The sequence below is a fragment of the Vidua macroura genome, chromosome 16, assembly GCF_024509145.1.
Source record: "Vidua macroura isolate BioBank_ID:100142 chromosome 16, ASM2450914v1, whole genome shotgun sequence".
NCBI lineage: Eukaryota > Metazoa > Chordata > Aves > Passeriformes > Viduidae > Vidua > Vidua macroura.
The window spans coordinates 2563073-2587380 of NC_071586.1; the positions used below are offsets into that span (position 1 = coordinate 2563073).

At 45.5% G+C, this 24308-nt stretch overlaps 1 protein-coding gene and 1 long non-coding RNA gene across 3 annotated transcripts in view; one reads left to right on the forward strand and one right to left on the reverse strand.

Annotated features, from left to right (window-relative positions):
• Positions 1-9462: 9462 nt before the first annotated feature.
• On the reverse strand, positions 9463-13065 carry LOC128815640 (uncharacterized). Its single transcript, XR_008439685.1, has 4 exons — positions 12731-13065; positions 12443-12621; positions 11461-11501; positions 9463-10564 (listed from the first exon to the last, which is right to left on the reverse strand). It is a non-coding gene; the product is annotated as an uncharacterized LOC128815640 (long non-coding RNA).
• Positions 13066-13639: 574 nt separating this feature from the next.
• The window catches only part of ADCY9 (adenylate cyclase 9), an 83167-nt gene continuing 72498 nt past the window's right edge, over positions 13640-24308 (forward strand). For both annotated transcript variants that reach the window (XM_053991868.1, XM_053991869.1), the window contains exon 1: positions 13640-15524. In XM_053991868.1, the coding sequence (XP_053847843.1) occupies positions 13826-15524 (1699 nt within the window). In that variant the 5' untranslated portion in view covers positions 13640-13825. The remainder of the gene's footprint in view (positions 15525-24308) is intronic.

Here is a 24308-nt window from a genome sequence, read left to right on the forward strand (position 1 = left end):
GGTTTACAGTCCCTTTTGGTTGTCCTCTACCACCTCAGCCCCTCGGTGGCATCTCTTGCAGGCATGAAAATATCCTGCATCCAATCATCAGAAACAGAATAAAAGCTTTTGGAAAGGTCTGCTGGGAGCTGGGGGGAGCGCTGGTGCTCTGCCTGCTGCATGGTGGAGGTCCCCACCCAGTCTGTTTTCTGCTGTTCCCATGCATCCAATGCTGGGGCCAAACTCCTTCCAAACCTTGCCTCCCAAAACTCCCTGTGCTGCAAATTATAAGACCCCAGTGGCTGTGACATGTTTATGAAGACACTCACTCTCTGCCCAGGTGGTCCCAAAAATCTGCCCACCTGGCTGTCCATCACAGAGCTGGGGCTGTCACTCTCCCTGCTGTCAGCAGATTCAAGCTGCCATTTACAGCTCCTGGAGCAAAGAAAAGCCCCTTCCATGTAAGTCACTCCTTTTTAGGTCTGTGGAACTTCATGCACCCCCAAAAGCATTCTGGCTTGCACAGACCCCAGCCCTCTGGCATCCTTTCCCAGGACAGGGTCTAGGCTCAGGCTGGGAGTTGGAAGAGTTTCAACATTAAGTTCAGGACATGTCGGACAGATACTTCCCACCTCAAACCAGAGCACTGAGGTCAGTTTGTGTTTGTGAAGAAACCCAAAATCAACACATTTTGCCCAAGATGTGCAGGACACTGAACCAGGAAGGCAAGTAAAGCCATGTCCTGAAGAGCGTGCAGGCTTTGGGAGCACTTCCCTTGGTTGACACCAATGGAATCACAGGTTGGAGAAGCCATCTAAGATCATCAAATTCAGCTGTTAATCCCGAACTGCCAAGGCCACCACCAAACCATGTCCCCAACTGCCACATCCATGTGTCTCCATGGGAGGAGGATTTGCAGACTGCAAAGGGGTTCAGACCCAGAACTGGGGTTTGCACGTGATGTTGGTGTTTCCTGGAGAAGACAGGGTGAAGGAAGGGGACAGCTCCGCTTCTGGAGGTGTCTGCCTTGGGAAAAGGAATGTCCAAAAGGACTGTCTGCTTGAGGGAGATGGGAAAAGCTTGGATATTGGCCCCAAGGGATCACCACTTGCTTTAGTACACCTACATTATATTCAGGGCAAGCATCAGAGAAGCCAGGGCATCCTGGAGCCCTGGGATGGGGATTATCACTCCATGAGGTGTCCAGCAAATGTTACCCCTGAAAAACAGGGGGGTGGTGGGCCAGGGCCTGGGGGTACCTCTAAGCAGAGCAGAGGCCAGAGGGATGACAGGGTGCTCACATGCTGCTCTCCCTGGCCAGGAGCTGCTGCAGCCCAGGCAGCAACTTGGTGAATTCCCAGCAGTTATTCTATGGATGCCCAGCACGGACTGGAGCATTTGGCTCCTCCTTCTCTAACACATTCATTAGTGGTCATTTAATTACAGGATGCAAAGATGAGCTGTTCCAAAATACTCATGTACCTGTGCAAAACTTGCAATGAGCAATTAGTGCTGCTAATGAGAGAGCGAGCCACGGTGTCAACAACAGGAGAAATCCATCAGCATCCTGGCAAACCTGCAATCCACCCTAACCCACACGGACTGCTCTGATCTGGAATTATCCCAGTAGCCTTTTGGGGCAGAGGGAGGGAAAATGGAATGTGGGTGAGATGGTGGCAAGTGGCAAATTCCTACCCATGGGAGACACAAGAGGTGTCCAAAACTACCTGTGTTCCCATCAAAAGCTGTTGGCAGGAATGGGAAGGGGGTGCTGGTGCCACCACCAGTTCAGTTCCAGATCAAAATTCAGCAGCACAAGGGAAGGCCCTTGCTTCCTTGTGACTTTCCAGTGCCATTGGCCTGGGGATGGGAGTTTGTGGGACTGAGCATGCAAACCGAGCACTCCCAGGGCAGGGAATGTTGCTGGCTGCTTCCTGGTAGCTGTGATTAATTGTTGTTAATATTAAATTCAGCATATTATGCAGGACGCAGAAGTACTTAGGCAGAAGCCCAGCTCCCATCCTACCTGTCATTAAAAAACATTGCAATTAAGCTCTACTGGAAGGAAATACAAGTAAATGCATCCTCTGTAAGTGGCTTCAGCTTTCCACAGACATCTGTGTCCCCTGTTTCCTCTTCGGCTGGCCGAGCTGCTTCTGTTTTCCCTCTTCCCATGACCCATACATTGCTTTTTCTCCTTAATCCTGCCCACAGCTCCCAAAGGCAAGGGTTGGAGAGGGAAGGAAAGGAGCCCCAGCTGCCTCTGACCCATTGCCACCGATGGAAAGTTCATGTCAGCTGCAGCTGCAGCCCCAGCCCCAGCCAAAATCAAAGGCTGTACTCTGGGTATCTGCTCACCTAGTTGGATCCTGATGCTCTCTTTGATCCTCTCTGTGGGCAGAAATCCAAATGCTTTGGCAAGAGGAAGGGGTGCTACTGCCCCAATATAAAGCATTTAACAAATTATTTCCACTTTGCAGCAGATCTGGATGGGATTTTCAGCAGCTGAGACCTGCTCCTGCTAAGGTAAATGGTGACAGACTCAGCCAAATGCTCCAGGAGAGCCAGCCCAGCCTCCAACCCTGCAGGGCCTACTACAGCCCGAGCTTTGTGGCAGAGCTGTGCCAACAAGCACAGTCATGGCAAAGCTGAACAGGCTGGGGGGTTATTGCATCCCAGGACAGGGTTTCCCCATGGCATTGTCCCCATTTTACTCCAGCTGTGGTTCTTCACCTGGAAAAGGATGAGGCAGGATGTCAGAGGTGGGATGTGGGGCAGGTGGTGATGGGTCAGCCCGAGCCAGAGGACACCGAGAGGAACTGTGGTGGCAGGGCCTGAAGGGACAACCTCTTCTGCCTCTCCCCAGTGACCAACAGGACTGTGATGCAGCCAGAAGTTGTGGTTAAAGTTTAGGGAATGCCAGGAGAGGTGGGTGAGAGTGGCAGCCAGATACAGCCAAGTCTGCCAGGTCATTGTGTGGCCAGAGTCCCCATCAGGTCCTTAAAGCCTGGGAAAAGGCAAGAAAACAAGATAAGGCGTAGGGCAAGGGAGCTGGAGATAAAAATTGGCAGCGAGATAAAAATAAACCCAGTGTCAAGGACAATACCAGTGCCAGGAATACTACATTGAAAATTTTGGACCTGGAGGGATAAAGATCATGTGAAAGATGTCCTGAGTGCCAAAGCTGGCTTTCCAGAGCCATGAAGGATGCTAGCAGAATCACAGAGGGTCAGGATGGATGGGCAGGGCAAAGGGGCACCATGTGTGCCTAAATTTGGGCAGATCTGGGCCTCTGGCAGCTGCAGGGCCTGGCCAGCTGGAGGTCTGGGATGCAACGTGAGGATTATGGGTGCTGAGTGTCAAAGAGCAGTGACAACAGTGTCCGCACCAGCCTGTGGCTCTGGCCACATCCCTGGGCTCTGCTGATGCAGCTGAGGAGGGAAAGGTTTTGCTGGGATCATGGTGCTGATGAACACAGGGTTTTTCCCCTGTTGCTTGCAAACATCGTCATCACGTACATAAACACAAAATGCCAAAATGTGAGTCAGCCCAATGGCAGTTTGGCTCCTGTACCAACAGCCTGATAAATGGTGGAACCAGAGGGGATTTATTCCTGTTTCAAGGGTTTTCAAAAGGCTGTTTCATGGCAGGTACAATATACTGCTAAGATATAAAAGAAAAAAAAATCAAAATTAAAAAAAAATTTATAAACCAGGGTTTTTTTCCCAATTAGTTGCTCTCTATTGATGAGGGGAAACCTTTCAGTCTCAGATAGTGGTCAAACATACTTTTTTTAGAGAGGAAAGAAATGCAGACAGTATTTGCATGTGAGCCATCAATTCAAATTTTATGAAGGTGGGTTTTTTTCAATATTTGCTGAATAAGTTTTGTGGCCCAGTGCTGTGATCCAGCATAACAAAAGGTACTATTCACACAAGGGAGCAGATCTGAGACCACCTAATGAATCTTAATTCCTGCATTTCTCAGGGTTTTTTTTTTTTTCCAACATAAAGGATCCCAATGAGCCGATTATGAAGACCTTGATATAATGTCTTTTTTTAAAATTAAAATGCTATGGTTTAAACTCTGCTCCGTAAACAGTCTGGCCTTCACTTCTATCTCCAGGTGTCAATAATCCCATGAGGGTCAGCAAAACCAACCACAGATATAAAGTTGAGTGTGTGTGAAAAGTGTCTCCAGGATTGAGGCCAGCGATTGCAAAACAGTTTAAACTGTAATCCTCCATTTTCATTAGTTTCTCGAAAAACTTCTGCTCTGGGCTTGAAATCCTTCCTGTTTTGTTGAGCCAAAGGTGATTTTTCTCCCCAGCAGTCTGAGCACAAACCTTCCCGCTGGTTTTATGTTGTCAGGCTTCAGAAATCACATTTCCCACTAAGGACATTCTGCCCTTTTCACTGAGAGAGGTTGACATTGACATCTATCATGTAAACAAAGCTAATTAAAGACAGTTATTACTTGCTAGACATAAAGGTCTTCCAACCCCACAGTCCTGTAGATTTGCTGCTTTTGGTAAGTGAAGCTTTGTGCTCTCCCTATTCTGCAGAAACACTGAATACATTTCCAGCCTAAGAGGTTTCCTCAGTCCTGTATCTCTTTATTTTCTGTAAGATTTGAGGCCTATAAAAGGGACTTCTTTCAGCCCATAGTGTTTGCCATGTTTTTGCCTTGAGATGCAGGAGGAGGATGGAGCAGTCCAGACCATCCCCGCTGTCAGCTCCACGCTGCTGCAGCACCCACAGGCACTGGGAGCATCCTTCATTCCTGTGTGCTCATTTTTCAACCTAATATATAATTTAAATAAGACCTCAGCCCAAAAATTCTACATCTGCATCCTCTCCTAGGACACTGAGCAGCACAGAGGTGGTGAGCTCCAGGCAGTGGCCACCTGAAGCTCTGTTCTGTTGGAGAAAGAAATGACCTCCCACTAAGCTGTCACTGCTGTGTTGCCTTTTTGGGGAAACATGAAGGCAGTGATTGTGTGCTGCTGAAGTTTCTATGGTTAGAGAAGCACAACTGCTCATCTAGGGACAGAAGTGGGCTGTGGGCTGGTTTGCACTCAGGCTGAGGTTAGGAAGATGATAATCTCTCCAAGGGCCCTGCCCACATTTCTGGCCTGGAAGAAGGCATTTGAGGCTGTAGCAAAGTGATGGAGTTGGTGCCTCCTGGTCTGAGCAGCACAGCTGGAGGGGTGAGACAGGACAGGAGGGAAAATTGGATAAAAATCCAAACACCTCCACTCAAAGTGTCTCTAAAAGCAGTCCATGGGACCTGACTGTGAAGAGAACACAATCAGAAAAGGTAGCAAGAGATGCAGATGAAGTGCAAATTCTTCATTAAGAGCTTAAATGGTGCAAATAAAGAATCAAACATGGCAATAGTTATTTGAGCTATAATAGAATGAGACTTAATGAATATGTGTTACAACTGTGAAAGGGGAATAGAATATTTTCTCTGCTCTTCAACAGAGATAAAGCTGAGGAAAGAATGGAAACGAGGACGGTAAAAGAGGATAAATGAACAGACAGGAAAAAGCTACTTGGAACAATCTGCTTCTCAGCCCCCCCCCTCCCTGGTTCATGGCTGGAGCCTTTTCTCTTTCTCTGGCCACATGTCTCTGCCTCCCAAAATCACTGCAGAAGTGTAGAAAATTCTTCAGATGGTGGGATACCTTACTTTAATATTTTCAGCCAGGCTTCAGCTTTGTAGCTTATTCAAGAACAGGTTCTCCAGGTACCCAGGAATTTAACATTAATAACAGATGTTTTGACTGAACATGTAAGACACACAATGAGCTTGTTTGTTTGGTTTTTTGGTTTGGACTGAAGAAATATTGAGAGGCAATTTAAATTCCTGTTTTTGTTTTCCAAGTGTTCTAGAAATTAATTTCCCAAATAAATAGACAAGATGTGGGACAGTTTTAGGCTTGAGATCACACAGTGTAGCACTGTCTTTACCAAGTTCCCTTTGGTGAATAACTCATCTCTCTGAATCTACCAAGCAACCTCTGAGCAGTTCTCACAGGTACAAATCATTCAGAGCTTCTGGAAGTTGCATTCTGGAGGTAACCTTTGGTGGGAAATTGCTGGAAAGCCTGCCATGGGATTTTCCCTGACTGTTCCACTGAGAGTTTAATGTGTGCCAGAAAGCACGGGGGTGTGATTTTTATTTATTGATGGTGGCTGTTGGTTGTCCCATTCACCCAGCTCAAAGGGATTCCTGGTTTATAAAAGGATTAGGGTCCCATTCCTAAATCCTGGTAACATTTAGCCAATAAATGCTGAATTGTAGCATTTCTCCCTTTGTGACCTTTCACTGGGTTCTATGTGCCACCTTGTCCTGCTCCCCAACTCCCACTTTTAACAAACATTTGCTGTGTTTTCAGTTCTCAGAACCACTATTCCCTTTCCCCTGTGGAAGCAAGCATTCCCTCTTACCTCTGTCAAAAGGTATTTATGTACTTGCCTCATCCACAACCAGCAGGACCCAGTCCTGAGTGACTTCACACTTTATTTCCACAATGCACCACAATTGTCAGGGCAGCACCACAGGTAAAAATGCCTGGAGGATGTGATAACCACCGCTGCCAAAGTGTTATGTTTTAGTGTTCTCAGCAACATTTTCTTCCTTTGTTTCCTCTGGAAACAGAACAAAGCACATGGCACAAACATGCATTCATGCTCAGTTTCAAACAAGAGTTTTTGGAAGGTGTTTGCTTTCACATTCAACCTGGTCTAGTGGAAGGTGTCCCTGCCACAGCAGGGGGTTGGAAGCAAATGATCTTTAAAGCCCCTTCTGACCCAAATCATTCCATGATTGTTTGATTCTATACATTTCCCTGTGTGAATCCTTCTTGTTTCATCCAAGTCTCAATCCTACCATCACAACAAAAAATTGAAGTAACAACTGGTTCCTGTGTTTGTAGACAAAAGTGAACTTTTTCCAAGCTTGAGAACACAAAAAGTATGTATAAATTGTCTTAAATACAAACTAAAAATTGATATAATAGTTTCTCAATGCCTTCCACTTCATACTTGTCACAACACTGCTAAGTTGCTGAGATATATCTGCTCCACTGAAGGAGCAAGGGTCATGTATCTTTCTGGACGTCACCAGAGTTGCAGCCACACAGGTGAAGTTCTAGGTGAGAAGAATATTCACTTCAACCCTTTTGGGGAAAAAAAAGTGCACCAGAAATCCAATATTACTGAGTTTGGTTATTTTTTAAAAAAATGTTGGCACCCCCAGGGCAGAATAATAGATTTGTGGCTAAAATAGAGCCAGGGAAAGAGCAAGTGAATCTATTCAGGGATGCAGTTGGGAACACTCTGCTTGGCTCAGACAGCGATGGCTCTCACCAGATCCATTCCCAGCTCAGCCGTGCCCGGGGTCACCTTTCCATCGCGGATCAACCAAGATGAGGGATCAGGTCACAGAAATGCCCCAGCAATTCTCTTCTTCCCAGAAATCTAAATTTAAAAAGGGCATAGTGCACACATAGCAAATGTTTCACGAAGTTTTACATTGTGTAATTGCTTGTGGCACATGCAATTCCTAAGCTGGGGTTTTCTGTGGATTTGCAGCAGGTCCTCCTTCCAAACCTGCAGTGTGTGCACAAGGTGACTGCACAATCCTGTAATTACACCTGTAAATCCTCATCCCCACCTCTTTCAACGGAATAATCCAAAACACAAAATATAAAACATGTTTCAATTTGCAACTGCATTGTTGCAAAAATCCAAAAATGGTAAAATTGTGTGTTGCAATTCACACCTGTTGCAGAAATGACAATTTTTTCAAATATCTACAGTTTCCTCCATAGTACTGCAGGAAAATCCTGTGCCAAGGATCACATCTTGTCTGTCCATGGTTTGAAAGCGGTTATGATTTTTGTCTGCCCGTTGGAATGGACCTTCCTTGTGGAAAATAGAAGCAATACAGACACATTTAATGGAGGCACCAGAAACAGTAGTTTGCATGGACCAGGAAGAACATGACACCATCCTGCAGCATGCAGGAAAGGAAAACCAGGAGCACCCATGGGAAGGGGGCACCCCAGTGCTGCCTGACAAGGGGGGTCCTTTTGTAGGATGCCAAATACCACAGATGCTCATTTGCAAGAAGAAAAACTGCAGAGCTTGAGAAGGGCAGATTGCGCAAATTCACATTATCCTCATTCTGCTACTTCTTGTCCTGACTTGGAGCCACAGAAAATCCTCCCTCATTTGTATCACATAGGACTATTTTTATGTGCCTTTTCACTGCCTTCCACCTACTCATGAAGCCCTGCTGATGACTTTAGTGTCACTTCCCACTATTTGACTGCAGCTCTTGGTCATTTCCTCGGGTTTTTTGCTGTTTTATGCTGTGCTATAAAGCAGAGTTACCTCATGGCAGCAGGACTGACTCAGCTCTACCTTGGGAACACTGTAGCTGATCTCCAGTCAGTGTTTTAGTGCTTCTACCATGTTTTCTTGCCATTATTTCCTAATGGCTTAAGACTTTGCTTCAGTTTGGTTACAGCCTGTTCACTGTCTGCCTAATTCCTGAGTATGTCCTGAGAGACAACAAGCAGGTGGAGTGGGAGCTTGATGCTGGGCTAGGCCAGGTGACATCAATGACTGCCACTTGTAAAGTCCTTCTCTTGCTCTTTATTCCTGGGGACTTCCACATCCACATAGTCCCACTCATAGCAGCCCTAACACTCCTATTTTGAATAAGAAACTGCCTTTTTACTTCTTTTTTTTTTTTTTTTTTTTTTTTTTTTTTTTTTTTTTAAAGCAGCAGAGTGCCATGCAAGTCCCTGCATGAGTGTTTGTAGCTATAAAAGCATGTCAGATGTGGCTGTATTTGCAGACAACAGTGGTACTTCCTCTCTTCGGAAATGGAACAAGTTTCTATTTTGGGCTGTGCTGACTCAAGGGTGAGGTACCCAAGCTGATTCAGCAGTTTGGCAAGTGAGGAGAACTTCTGGTTATGAATGAAATGACCAATAAAATTAAGTTTGTCTTCATCTTAAAGAAATGTATATTTGAGTGAAACCACCTCCTGGTGGCAGACATTTTGTCAGGTAAGTGGAATATTCTGCATTGCTTTTGGCAAAAAGACCACTCCAATGAGACAGCCATAAAGCCTGCAAGTAAAATCCTGGTCCCAGGGGAGTCAGAGATTTCTACTCATCCAGACTGGAATTTATCCTTTCTCTTGAGTCACATAAAAAGATCTTCTACTGCTTACTTGCTTATTTAATCTGTGCATCTCACCTGGGATATGAAATCCTCTCAGTGATATGAAAAAATTGAATAGCAATTTCAGAAGCATGAAAATATAGAACACAAAACCAACCTGGCCACTGTAAGGAAGTGAGAATGCACCACCCATTTACTCAGCTTCCGTGGGTTCTTATGGAACAGATGTCAAAGGTAACCCTTGTGCTCTTCTGCTATGGAAAAAATGAAATAAACATTGTGATATTTTATAATCTTTAAAACCATGAAGGAGTAACAGTCTTTCACAATATTTGCCAATGTTTACGTGTTAGTCTCTGAAAAGAAGCCAGAAGATTTGTTGAGTTTTGGTTTTCCTAAACGACTTCTTTCACCTGGAGGCTTCCAGGGTTCAAAACAAAGCTTGCAATAAATGCTCTGCATGTCAGTAAGGATGAAGATACAGAAATTTGTTAGAAAGTGAGATCTTTCTGTTTATTAAGGCAAGACAGCATGAAATGAGGCATCTGAGCTGTCTCCCTTGAGCCCCCTTCTGTTTGTGGATGGTCCAAACAGGTTTTAACATATTTGCCTCCATCTTCATGCTGTTTCCAGGCAGGATCAATAATCCCCACAGTCCCCACCCATGGCATCCACGATGCCTGTTCTTTCAGGCTGCAAGTTCTTCCTTTGACAGCACGCAACAAAAGCTGCAATCTTTCAAAGACCATTCCTCCTCCCCAGCTCCAGCAACCCCGCTGGCATTAAGGCACGCCGTTGTTCCAGCCAGCCGTTCCCATGCCGTATTCTCCCGCCTCGTGAAGGCGGTTTGTGAAGTCTAAAAAAGCATCATGTGGGCTGTCACATTTCAGAAGCCCCTAAATAGCTCTGCGTGGCTCCATCAGATAGGCGGTGAAGTACAATATTATGAACGTCAAACAACAGCTCATCATTACAGCTGACAAAGCTTGTTCCTCTGAGAGGGGAAGTAAATACAGTTCCATAGACTAAATGTGTATTTAGTGGCTTGAAGTTAAAAGAACTCTGCAAGGAGGATTTGCATTTGCCCAGCTATTGCTCTGTGAAATATTTCCTCTAACTCAGTCTCTGAGAAAAGAAATCAGTCACAGAGTCTCTCGGAAGGGTGGTCAGAGTTCTCCACAGGGAACCAGCAACAACCAAGTCCAGAATGAACCCAGGACTCAGGATCCAGACTGCATGGTGGCTCCCAGCTCTACCAGGATGGCTCATTGTGGTCACTAAGAAAGTGATCCAGAGGAAGCATCTTCCTTAAAGAATGTCACAGACATGACATGACTCAGGTGCTGCCTTGGAGGGACACGCTGGCTGTTACACCTGTCCTGGATAAAAACAAATCAGAAGGTGGTGGTGGTGAGGAAATAAGAAATATGACCTCAAACCACTTCTTGCTCTCTAAAATAAATCTCAGTCACACTTAAAATGAATCCAAGCATCACTGGTGTTTGTGGTTTTCTGCTTCATGTATTTAATCTGCTACTTGAATTCAACAGAGAAAAATTTACACAATAAAAGCGAAATGAAATTAAAAATTCAGTGTTTCAGGAGACAGCACGAGATCTGTCCCAGCCAGAGCTAATGAAATTGAAGAGAACTGTTCCTTGGCTGCACATGCAGGGTGTTTCCATGGAACTTGATAACGACAGGGGAAGGTGGGGAGTGGCTGGGCTGGTGAGTGTTGGGTGACTGTTCCACCCAAAAGATCAAGTGGAGGAGCAGGATGGGAATCTACAGGCTAAAAGTCTAACAGGAGCTCCTTGGGGAAGCAAGGATTCTGCACAACCTTACACCCCCATGTGAAGCTTACCAAAGGAGGGTCTGCCAAGTCAGATGTCTCCTTCCATCCCATCTCCCTCCTTCAAATCCATAAACAAAAGCTGGGAAAGAGGAACTATTTTATCAGTGGAGATCAAAAGCTGTCTCTGACCAGTAGCCAGACAAAATTTGGTATCATGTGGGTCACTCAGTGAAAACTTGTGATGTAGCCAGTATCTTTGATGTGATTCTGTTTATTCTAAGAACATACAAAGTACCACTTTATGGAGCCCAGGGGAACAAGACAAATAAATCTATGCTGGAATTTCAGTACCTCTTAAATCTCTAAGTTCAAATCACCCAACATAAATCTTACAGGTTTGCATAAAAAAAATTAAAAACACAGGTAGTTTTACCTTAAATTCTCTGCCAATGAAGTAAAACATTTTTTTTCTTTTCTCACCTTGCATTTGAATCCTTGGAAACTGTTGCACTTCTTTAATCCTGCAGATTAAATAAATTCATCATCCTGTATGATGTAAAAATGTAACTTAAAGTACATTTAGATGAATCAATAAAAAGGTTGGAAAGAAGTTTTAGTAAATTTATCAATTAATAGCCAAGCCCAGGAGGCCATCCTGCCTTTCTGCTCTGTCAGCTCAGGGATTTCTCTCTTCCCAACAGTGTTTATGTAAGAGCTGCATGGTAAGCAGCACTTGCTATAAAATATTGATCAGCTGAGCCATTAGCTGGAATTCAAGAGACAACTATGTCACAGCAAAACCAGAACAATTATTGCTATTGATTGGAATTTTTAGAGATTATTTTGATATTTGAGCAGGTCAGGAAATACAAATTTCTTCTAAATAATAATACTAGAAACATATGTTACAGCATGGCTACAGGACATCTTTACAAAGGAAATGGAAAATAGGGCAGGTTTCAATTTCAGTAATTGTGTGCCCACAGATTTTCTATTACTATTTTTGAAAAAGAGTATAGAGAGTCATAGACCATTTAGGCTGGAAAAGACCTCCACAGTCATTGAGTCCAACCGTTGACCCAATACTACTGTGCCCAGTAAACCATATTGTGAAGTACCATGTCCACTTATTTTTTGAACACTTCCAGGGATGGTGACTACACCACTGCCATGGGCAACTTGTGCCAGTGTCTGACCACCTTTCCAGTGAAGAATATCTGATCTGAACAGGTCTTGGCACAACTTGAGGCTGTTTCAACCTGTCCCTGTTCCCTGGGAGCACAGTCCAACCCTTACCCGGCTGCCCCCTCCTGTCAGGGAGTTGTGCAGAGCCAGAAGGTCCCCCCTGAGCCTCCTTTTCTCCAGGCTGAGCCCCTCCAGCTGCTCCTGGTGCTCCAGCCCCTTCCCAGAACACTCTCCAGCCCCTCAATGTCTGTCTTGTCTCGAGGGGCCGAAAACTTACCCCGGGATTGGAATTGCCCCAGAACAGGGGATGGTCACTGCCCTGGTCCCACTGGCCACCATATTACTATTATTGCATGAGCGCCATTGGCTTTATTTTACGGGATGCTGTGGTCTTCAGAGAAGGGACTGCAGGAGGAAGGACGGCTGGAGTGAAGTGCTTCGCTGGGGAAGGCTCACCTGGAAAAAAGTAAATGGGATTCAGGGGAGGAGAAGTCACAGCAGGGAGAACTGGGGCTGGATCTGAGGGGCTGAGGGGGATGAGGTGGGACCAATTTGGGAACATCACCTGTGAGCAAGGGTGAGGGATGCAGAGCTGGGGAGAGGAGAGGGAGCTAGAGCACCAGCAGAGAGAAACCCTGTGAAGAAGGAAAGCCACGGTCCATCTGCGAGAAGAGATAATGAAACCGAGGGAGCGGTGCAGGCGAGATAGCGTCAGCCATAAACAAGCGAAGAACGAGGAGAAAAATAACCCAGCGAGTTTGCAGCGGGGCTTGGGCTGAATTGTTTGGTGAAGTGCGTATTGTCTGCGCATGGCAAATGTCAGCCGGTGGGGAGGGCGGTGGCGGGGGCAGCCCGGGAACCCCGGCGCTCGGCCCCGCGGACTGTCTCCACTAAGGTGCCGCCCGGCTCCCGCCACCCCGTCGCTGTCCCGTCCTTGCCTCACGGAGAGTGCCATCAACATCACGCCCATCCCTCTCTGAGGGGACCGTCCCCGCTCCTGCCCGCGACCCTCGCACTGAGGCGGGAAGTGTGTGTTTGTGTGTAGGGGGGGGCGCGCTCCCGCCGCGCCGCCGCGCCCAATTGGCCAGCGGGGGCGCGCTCCCGCAGCCCCCCCGAACCCCCCCCAGCGCCGTGAGGAAGATGGTGGCGGCCGCTTGAGCGCGTCCCCGCGCTCCCCTTCCTCCCCTCAGACGGGCGGGCGGGCGGAGCAGAGGAGAGTGGCTGCTGCTGCCGTCCCGGCTGGGCGGGCGGCTGAGGGCGGGAGGCGGCCCCTCGTCGGCAGTCGTACGGGGAGGAAGCGGCGGGCAGCTGCAGCCGACATGGAGGAGCGGTCCCCTCCCGGCGGGGGCCCGGCGTCCCCCCCGCGGGGCTGAGCCAGCGGCCTGCCCGCCCCGCGCCTCGGGAGGGCTGCGGGGGAGCGGGGCCAGCGGCGGGCGGCGGCAGCCCCGGCCCGGCTCGGCCCAGGCGAGGGGACTATGCGGGGCTGCCCCGGCGCGCAGTGTGCGGAGCCCGGCGAGCGGCCGATCGCCGCGGCGCTGCCCGGCCGCCCCTACGCGGCGGGGACCGGAGGAGACTAGAGGCGACTCTGCGAGGAGCCCGGTGGCTTCGGCAACCCCAGAGACCCAAGTCCGGCGCGGGCTCTTGAGGAGGAATTGACAACATGGCTTCCCCACCGCACCAGCAGCTGCTGCATCACCACAGCACCGAGGTGAGCTGCGACTCCAGCGGGGACAGCAACAGCGTGACGGTGAAAATCAACCCCAAGCAGCACCAGGGCTGTACCTCTTCCAAGCACTGCAAGTACAGCATCTCCTCCAGCTGCAGCTCGGGGGAGTCGGGAGGCGCCCGCCGAGCCGGCGGAGCGGGCGGCAGTGGCTCCGGCCTCCGCCGGCCGAAGAAGCTGCCGCAGCTCTTCGAGAGGGCCTCTTCCAAGTGGTGGAACCCCAAGTTCGACTCCAACAACCTGGAGGAGGCTTGCATGGAGAGATGCTTCCCGCAGACCCAGCGCAGGTTTCGTTATGCCCTCTTCTACATTGGCGTGGCCTGTCTGCTCTGGGGCATCTACTTTGGCATACACATGAGAGAGAAACAGATTGTTTTCATGGTGCCGGCTCTGTGCTTCCTCCTGGTATGTGTAGCTTTTTTTGTGTTCACTTTCACTAAGACTTATGCCCGCCATTATGTATGGACTTCGCTGATACTCACCCTCCTGGTGTTTGCTCTGACCCTCGCTCCTCAGTTCCAGGCTCTGAAGCCTGTCTCAGGAAGTGGTGACATGTCCAACCGGACTCCCCCGGCAGATCCCACAGACACTTGTCTTTCTCAAGTGGGCAGTTTTTCTATGTGTATTGAAGTGCTCTTGTTGCTTTACACAGTGATGCACTTACCCCTGTATTTAAGCTTGTTTCTGGGACTGTCGTACTCGGTCCTCTTCGAGACCTTTGGTTATCACTTCCGTGACGAGAATTGTTTCACACCTCTGGGAGCTGGTGCAGTTTACTGGGAGCTGTTGAGTAAAGCCTTCCTGCACATCTGCATCCACGCCATCGGTATTCATTTATTTATCATGTCCGAAGTCAGATCAAGAAGCACATTCCTGAAAGTGGGGCAATCCATCATGCATGGAAAAGACTTGGAAGTGGAAAAAGCCCTGAAAGAGAGGATGATTCATTCTGTTATGCCAAGAATAATAGCCGATGACTTAATGAAGCAGGGGGATGATGAAAGTGAAAACTCCATCAAACGTCATTCCACCTCAAGCCCCAAAAACAGGAAGAAGAAGCCCTCCATACAGAAAACCCCCATAATATTCCGTCCTTTTAAAATGCAGCAGATAGAGCAAGTGAGCATTTTGTTTGCAGATATTGTTGGCTTCACGAAAATGAGCGCCAACAAATCAGCCCACGCCCTGGTGGGACTCCTGAATGACCTCTTTGGACGCTTTGACCGTCTGTGTGAGGACACTAAATGTGAGAAGATCAGCACTTTGGGAGACTGTTACTACTGTGTGGCCGGCTGCCCTGAGCCCCGGGCAGATCATGCCTACTGCTGCATCGAGATGGGCTTGGGGATGATCAAAGCCATCGAGCAGTTCTGCCAGGAAAAGAAAGAAATGGTGAACATGAGAGTCGGTGTTCACACCGGGACAGTCCTGTGTGGCATTTTAGGCATGAGGAGGTTCAAGTTCGATGTGTGGTCCAATGATGTCAATTTGGCCAATCTGATGGAGCAGCTTGGGGTGGCTGGGAAGGTCCATATTTCAGAAGCTACTGCCAAATATTTGGATGATCGTTATGAAATGGAGGATGGAAAGGTGGTTGAGCGCGTTGGTCAGAGCGTGGTAGCCGACCAGTTAAAAGGTACGTGCTTTTATTTTGTGCTTGATTTTCTTTTGTGAGGGAACAGAGTTGCCCCAGTGCCTGCTCCCTGCTTGCTGACTGTGTTTTACATTTAACTCAGCATGCTGATGATCACAAACACAGGGGGAATTACGGGATAAAAGATGCCACGGAGATAAGTGTGAAAGATCATCTGTGGTAGTCAACATAGGCTTTAAAACTCAGCACTCCTTCCGAGAGTGTTGCCTTGTAGGGAGGAGAAGGTTCATGTGTTTGCTGTCTGCAAGAGGTTTTTATTTTACTGTTGTGTGTCATCCTTTAATTCAGTAAGTAAACTTGTTAATTGACTTCATGTGCCATACAGAGAGCATATGTGTTTTGCAAAATTATGTATATCTGTGAAAAGGTTTTTTTGGCATCAGGAGAGTTGGGACTGAGAAGGCATTTGGGAAAAATGACAGCTGGATTCACAGAAAGAAATGAGCACTGTAGATTTGGCAGTTTGATATGGCAAGTTGTTGCAGTTTGGAGTTAGGCTGGAAAAAGTTACTCAGGTGGCTCAGTGAGCTGGCAGATGCTCTCATTCCTGCAGTTCGAGGGATCTGGGGATGAAATGGCAAATTTGCCTTTTGGAGAAGAAAATGAAGGATCCTTCAGTTCCCCTTGGTTAAGAGTCTGATTTTCATTTTTCTACAGTGTTCATTTTGAAGTGAAACTCCTGGCTGCTTTCTAGCAGCACTTAGAGGCACGTGCAGGAGGATTGTACGAGCTGAAGATTTAATTGTCTCTTTTGTCAAAGCTGTGTCTCTTCAGTGCCGTGCCTTTGTCTCACAGAGAGATTGTTGCCTGCAGTGCTTGTAGTCCAAGGTGGGGAGCAGATGGATCTAAATGGGAGTGGAATATGTAACAGACCCTGTTATGGTCTGTGAGTTTATTTGTTCTGCTTATAAAAGTACCCATTTTGATGAAGTAAGCTGGAAAACTGAGTGGAAGAACCCGAAAGAGTCATAAACTGGCATTCTGTTGGAGGAAGGAGATATTTGTGGCAACAAACACAAAAGGAGGCCAGGATGGTGGTAGAAAGGTCAGTGAGTAAGGACGTGGGGAGAGCACTGCAGAGCCGTGGTGGCAGTGGCAGCTGCTTGCCCCTGGCAGGTGCTTGTTTTGATGTGACACAAAAACTTATTTTGGTGAGCGAGCTGTCCGCATGCATACGGCAGCGGGGCTGCAGCGCGAGCCTTACAGCAAGCAGCAACATCGGCAGTGACATTGGCGCCTGGGAGCCACAGGGCTGAAGCAGATGTGTGTCCCTGGGCTTTGGCTTTCTGGTTAGCTTCTAAAAATACAAATTCAGTTAATTTCTTTGGAAAGTGTTGACACTGATGTATTTCAGTGGGAGTGTGCTTTCAAGAAAACAGCATCAGACGTAACCTCGTTGTTACTCTAAGATGAATTTTGCTGTTCTAATGGAAATAAATTGAACAGGTTGTAGGAAAAACATCCCTGTGATATTTCCCCTTTCCATATACCTTTACAGCCAAATGCAGTGTGAAGGCTGTGTTGTAGCAACAAATAAAATTCAGTATTTTTACTGCATTTATAGCTATTCTCAATATTAATCCCAAACTGACATGAACATAGCTGTGGAGACTGATGGTACTGCTCCTAAATATTCTTACTTATTTTTCTTACTTATTTGTTTCTATTTTCTAGGAGATCACAAGAGCACTGTGTAGAGCAATTATGCCACATGCCAGCAGTGGGTTTTTCATGGTCTTTCTCAGACTTCTGTTCTGTCCTTGGTTGCCATTTATCATGAGAGGGCAGAGGCTGCTCTGCCTCCTCAGTACAGAGGTTTGGATTTTGTGGCTCTGAATGCCTTTCACAGCTCCTGCTTCAGCCAGGGTACTACAGCTGGACAAACTGACATGCAATCTAGATAAGATGAAATTTGCTTTGTGAACTGACATTTAATGGTCTCTTCTTACCCTGAAATGTAGCTACAAAAGCAGCTGGAGCATGTGGTAAGAATTACTTTAACAAGGAATATGGGTTGGGCTTTGCTTTTTCCCCATTTCCCTTCTGTATTTTTTTGTAGAACTGTAATCAGCTGCCATTTCTTACCAATGCCTTATGCAGTTATAGAAATCAGAGGCTGTGTGTACTTCTAAGCCAAGCAGACCTTTGCCACGACTGCCCTTAGCCACAGGTTTGTAGCACACTTACTCTGTTCCCTCCCATTGCACAGACCCTCAGGGGACGTGGTAGTTAGTGGGTGCTTCAGAGCTGCCCATTTTTTCCTGTTTCCTCAGAACTTTGTTCTGCAGCCAGAACAAAGCTTATAGGTAAATTACTCAGCTTATAGGTAAATGCCATCAGGGGAAAAAATACATCAAAGCCGATGATAAAAGCCATCAAACAGCAGTGCCACGGGCTGGTGTGTAGGATCTGTTGCAGGGGAGGGTTTTTTTAAGAGAGAACTCTGAGATTTAATAAGGGAAACTGAGATTTCACCTCTTAATTAATTGATCTCTGCCAAGCACCTGCTCAGTTCTGTGGATGGAGGTGCTATTAGGAAGCTTTGCTTTGCTGTTTTCCCTGAGAATCTGTTGATAGTAGCGATAGAGGAGAGGAAGTTTGTAGTGGTTGTTTAATTATCTCATACCCTGTACTCTCTTCAAGTATAAAAGTGCTGTACAGATAGCAGACATAAGCTTTGTTTCCCTACCAGTACTTCAATTCTCAGCTTCCTTTCAACCTTTGATATCTTAATTATATCCTATTTTTTATGCTGTATGTCTAGTATATTATCTCTTAATTGTCTGAGCTGCAGCAGTCATAGCTATCTTTGAGGCTGAGTCAACAGGAGCAAGCAAACTCTTCAAAGAGCAAAAGTAGGAGGTGCTGAGCACATGATGTCCACGTTCTGCACACTTCAGGACTTCTACCTAACACTGCTCCTGGAGCAGGTCTTGGAACAAAAGCACCTCTGTGGCTGGAGCATGTCAGGCGTGCTCCTGGAGCCAGTCCTTTGGCTCGGTTCACCCCGAAGGAATCCAGGTACAGCTCTCCAGCGTGCACCACAGCAGGGTGTGGAGGAGTCATGTGGGCAAACTGCTTCAAAACCCTGCTCCCCATTCCATTTGGAATCCTCAGGTTCATGTACCCCAAGTTGTCCTAGTGCTGCTCTTCCTGTTTTTTGGAGATGAGGCAAAGCTAAATCTCTTTCTGTTGTATGGTTCAGTGGAATTTTAGGATGGGAGTATCTTTTCTTCCTCCTTTGCTTCCTTGGCTCCTTAGTGCAAGCAGTGCGGCCCTGGTGTGTTCCCTCCAGTTTCTGACTTTGGAATTAAATAGATGGTGTCTAGAAGAAACCAACAAGGAGAGCTTGCCAGTGATGCCTTGCAAAAAAAAATTGCCTTTTTCTGACTGCTCTATGTTTTAAGGTTCCTTAGACCCCTGTTTTCACAGTACCTGATCCCCTTGGATGTGAAGGGAGCGCAGGAGAGCAGCGTGGCAGTGAATTTTTGAAGTCCCAGATAAACCCTGGCCATCAGTTCAATTGTATCTTCCATAATAATTTTCCTGTAGGATTTGAGACAATTCACTTCTTCTGTTTTCTTGCAGAGCTTCCTAGCAAATAAATTTATTGAAGATTATAAGATACTGAGAGTCACATAACACAGGTTAATGTGTCCCTTTTGAGCTCTGGAGGCAGAGATCTCTTGGGATATAAAAAGTTCTGCTTATGGAAATATTTTTGTTTTGCTCTGTTCTTCTTGGTTGTTTGCATTTCTCTTTCTTGTTGCTTGGGAGGTCACAATATTGCTATTTACCAGCCAGCAACTCTTCCAGAAATACCAGGGTCACCGGCATCTTGTTTTTTGAGTGCTCAAAATAAGCATGTTGGGGCAAGAATGCTTTCTCTGTGTTTATAGGGCATAGCACAGCAGAACCAAGATTTCATTTGGGGCCTCTCTGTGTGCACTGATACCCAAAATAATTCTCAAACTTTCTGCAGCTAGACATCTCCTTGTTAAGTTTGCCTCAAGGAATGGCTTTATTGCTGTCTTCCTGTTAGAAGCTCTTGATAATACAGCCACACTTTTCTCTGATTTTGTCCCTTATTTCATCATGGAGAAAATGCTGAGGGATTATTGTGCTGTCACCTGGCTGAGCTAGGGCTGGTGGCACAGGGAAGGTTGGCTTTCAGAGCACTTACTGCAGGAGCACCCACCAGTTCACCTGTGGCCAGCAGTGGCTGTTCCTGAGAAAGTTTTTTCAAAGATCTCCAGCTGATGTGCTGCTTTCACTGTTCTGTGTTTCTTTTAATATTTGCTAATAATTTTAAATGTTTCTTTAGTAATAAGTAAATTGGTTATAAAAATCACCATTTTGCTCAATGGTGAAACCTTTTAGTCTGTGAATAGCCTGGCTCTTTTGAGGGTGGCAACCTGTGAGCCAGGGGATGCTTTTCCCATGGCACAGGAGCTGCAGCTCTGCTTGGTGACTTGATACTCCACTGCTGAGGTTTGGGTTGCAGGGAACATGGCACAGGTGTTCCTGAAAGACAAAAATCTTGGGTCAGGTTATGAAGAGATAAATCATTGAATTTTTCTTCCCTTCCTCCACTCTGCAGCTGGTCAGGGGAGAGCACTGGAGTCTGCCCTGCCTGCCCTGACTCCCTGTCCTTTACCAGCACTGTGCACGGAGGACCTGTGGCTGTCATGTGCTTCTGGAAGTTCAGAGGTAGATGAAAGATCAGATGAAAGTTTTCCTTGGCTTTTTGAGCCCAGCCTGCTGGGCACAGTGTAAATCTAGAAGGCTTGTGCTTGTGCCAGCAGGATGGCTCTGCAGAGAGCTTTGCAGATTCAGCTTTCCTCTGGGGCTAAGGGCAGCTTTAGTCTTTAACAAGTGAGGGTTTTGGAGTCAATGAGAGGGGTTAAGGTGCTTGTTTTGTGTCTTGACAGCTGCTGTGTAGGTCTTTCAGTTCAACTTCTGGTTTCATCATGTTCCATAAAAGTAAGTCTTAGATACAGGCTTTTTATATTTATTGAACTGGCTTGTGACACATTGATTCTGGCTTTCATGTGTTCTGATACTGATCTGATGATCAGGCAAAAATAGACAGAACAAATGGCCATTTTTTTAAAAAAGTGGTAATTAAGTAAACATGTGTATGTCTTTCCACTTTCCCACAAACAGAATTCTGAGTGCTGATCATGATAGAAAATTGTAGTGACCAGTCAGTTTATCAGTTTTAGATAATCTTACCTGTTAACTGTTGTTGAGGTAGTGGTTCATGATTTTATGTGACAGCGAAAATAAAATACCATACACAGGTTGACTTTGCTCCTGTATTTCAAAAATGGGAAGTGTTCAGTGACAGGTAAAGAATAATAATTAGAGGTAATTTGCACAAAGGCATATTGCCAGGGAGAAGCAAATCCTACATTGATTTAACATTTTGACATGATCTGTAATTTTACCATGTAATAGCATAAAGAAAAGGAGGTAAATAGTGACTACAGTTGCTCAACCTGGTTCTTGTCAAGTCTTCACTCTGTGAAGATGTCTTTCACAGCTATAAAGAAAAGAAAGAACTTGGTAGGAAAACCTAGTGATTATTGAGCTTTCCAAATATGACTTGATGAAATGACATAACTTTTTATGTAAGTAAGCCTGAGTTTGTGTGCAGGTACTGCTCAAATTGCTGCCAGACCTGGACAGGAAGGTCACAATTTCTCCAAATTTTATGGAAGATTGTTATGAGTTGCTCATAGTTTTATTTGTGCAAAACCAAGCAGAAAAATCTCTCCATTAAAAATACTCACACTTCAGCTGTTTTTCTTATTTAAGGGAAACTTGGATGTTGGCATTTGAGGCTTTGAGTTTTGATAAGTGGTTTACAAGCTAATTTGACTGGTCAAAGTGATAAATAATTTATAAGCATAGTTAGAACTCATGTAAGGTTCTTCACTTTGAAGGGGATGGAGCCTAACCCTACACTTTGTTTAACAACGTGGGCTCTGGTTTCTATTTCTCATGTCCTGACACTAGTTAATAAATAAGTCAATGCAGTACTGAGGGTCTGGTTCTCAAGTGTTGCAGCTCTGCCTGTTTAAGCCCTTTAGCCCTGAACACTGTGGGGTGAAGGAACAATTTCAACAGACCTTAAAACATTTACATCCTGCAGGAACTCAAGTGAGCATGGCCACAGTGGAGCTTCATTCCAGAACTTGGAAAGGTGAGGGCTGAAATCTCAGGTCCTGTGGTATTGGAGCGACACCATGGCTTCATTCTTGATCATCATCTGCAGAGTCTTTGATCTGTCTTTCTGTCTTTGGCTACCCCAAATCTGGGTGCATGATGTACACAGGTACCCTACCAATTGCAAATCTGAGCTTCCTTCTCCTGTTTACATCAGAAAATCTAAAGAGGTAGGGAACTGTTTAAATGTGAGAGATCGCCTTCTTTAAATTAAAGCCTTGACATGGTGCTTTTTGGGGAAAAAGACTGATGGAAAAGACAAAACAAAGTCAAAGACATATAATTTATATTCATCTTCTGTCGTGAGGAGGATGCATTATTTGAATGGGTTGTTTAAAACTCTTTTTGCAGTTATTTCACAATATGTACTTCACTTCTGCTGGTAGGCAAAGAATATAAGAATTTACATTCACCACTTTTAAAGTACAATTTCGCTGGATTTCAATTTGCTGTAGATTGTCCTGGAATTTTATTAAAACGAGGAAATTAGAATTATTTCCTACCATCTACAGTTTGTGTGTAAGCTCTCTTGCTCCTGAATCACAAGCTCAGTCCATCCATCCTGGCTCTGTAAGGAGAGACAGCCATTCCTCTTTCCGTTACAGCTGACACTTGAAAATTCTCGGCTATTTTTAGATGATTCTCAATCTCATTTCTGTCCTTTGAAAAGAAAGGAAGAAAAAAAAATTCCTAGCCTTTAAATTTTTAACTTCCAGTGGGAGTTGCTTTTGCAGAGAAGCCAGCTAGTCAATATAGCCTCATTAACACATTTTAACAGGTTCTGTTATATAAGTTTGCATTATTGTGGTGGCTCTTTCATAGGTTTGGAGGGAATTGTTGGAACTCAATTTAAAGAGAATCCATGCAGGGTTTGAAAGTGTAGCTGCTTGCTTCCAAGTAATAATTTGTGAAAATATAAAGTGACAGTTGGAAAAGAAGCCTAAATTGGGGACATACCGTGGAATTACAGCTCGTTCTTTCCTCAGAGGTCGTGTTTGGGCATGGCTTCTGTCTTAGGCAGCAGCACAGATTTGGCTGGTGAGGTGGGTCTGGGGAGGCATTTGTCAGTACTGAACTACCCCAGAAATCTTTACTGCCCTTTCAAGCCAAATTGTTTTCACCAAATTAATATTCTTTTTCATTTGCCCCCCTAAATGTTTTAACCTTGAGCAATAAGCCTACTTTGAGGGATTGGTATTTTTTCATGGTTCTGAAATTTCTTTGTGGAGGAACAACATGTTCTAGATGTATTTCTTCAGCTAGCATCCCTCAGGATCAAAATCTCCCTCTCAACTGCCTGTAAATTTTTTGAGTTTGTATTTGCTACAGTAACTTACTGTGGGAATTCTTGGCAAACCATCTAAATAACGATTATATTGCAAGTCTTTATTTCACTGATAGCACTTAATGTTCCTCTTGTTGCACGTCTAAAACTGTTGCCTTCAACTTGACTTGATAAATTTAGAAATCACGTTGCTGTCATAAAACAGCATTATTTATAAAATCTCCAAAATTGGCACAGTCGAGAAGAACTCGCTGAATAAAGTCCACTAGTTGGTGATGGGATCTTTCCTTCTGCCTGCCTGCTTAACGTGTATGGGAACATGCAAACAAAGAAAAAGTAACATCTTGATCATCTGCTCGTGAAAGAGCAGTTGGCTTCCTTGTTTTTTTGTTTTTTTTTTTTCCTTCAGCTGAAGTTAACTCGAATCTGCTTGTGTGGATGTCGTCACAGGCTGGAATTCCCAGAGCGCCTGCTGGGTACATGATTCCATAAAGCAGAGGTCCTGCCACTGCAGTGGGGACAAAGGGGCTGTGCAGACAAGAACCCAAAAGCATCCAAATCCAGCTGTCTCTGTTTATAAAGACTTAATTTCCTTCCAGTGTTACTAATTTTTAGGCCTTGATGGGAATGCCTTCAAAACAGAGGGGGAAAAGTGGAAAGCAAAACGAACTGATAAACAATACCATTGACATTAACAATTATTTCTATGTTTGAAAGGACAAAATGGTTGTAGTTTGATTGCGTTTAACTGCACAATTAGCTAAAAAAACACTTAAAAACCCTCAAGAAAACCCACCTTATAAAAAAAGTAGAGTCATAATTGAAATAGAACATGCTATGAAACATTGACACAGACCACAGGAAATGTATGAAAACTTCTTCTGATATTGAATGCTTAATTCTTTAAGTTCATTAGATAAATGAGGATGTTTGAGTCAGAAATGGCATTTTTTCGGTTTTCAAATGTGCAGCTTTGCTGTTTGACTCAGATGCATGGGCCTGAGAGAGTAGAAGTTAATTTTTGGTTGTTTGAAGTTAATTTTTGGTTGTGCTGTTTTCAGAAGACTTCCCTGGGAAGCTTTTTCACAGGTGTTTCCAGTAGTTCTTGGAATCAAATTCTTGCCTACTTTAACTTGTGTTTAGTGGACGTTTGAAGTGTGTCCTGTAGGTACTGAGTGTCTCTAACCCCTGACCGACTTGGACAAGCGACCAGCAGATAAATCTTCTGGAATTGCTCAGGGCCTGACAGG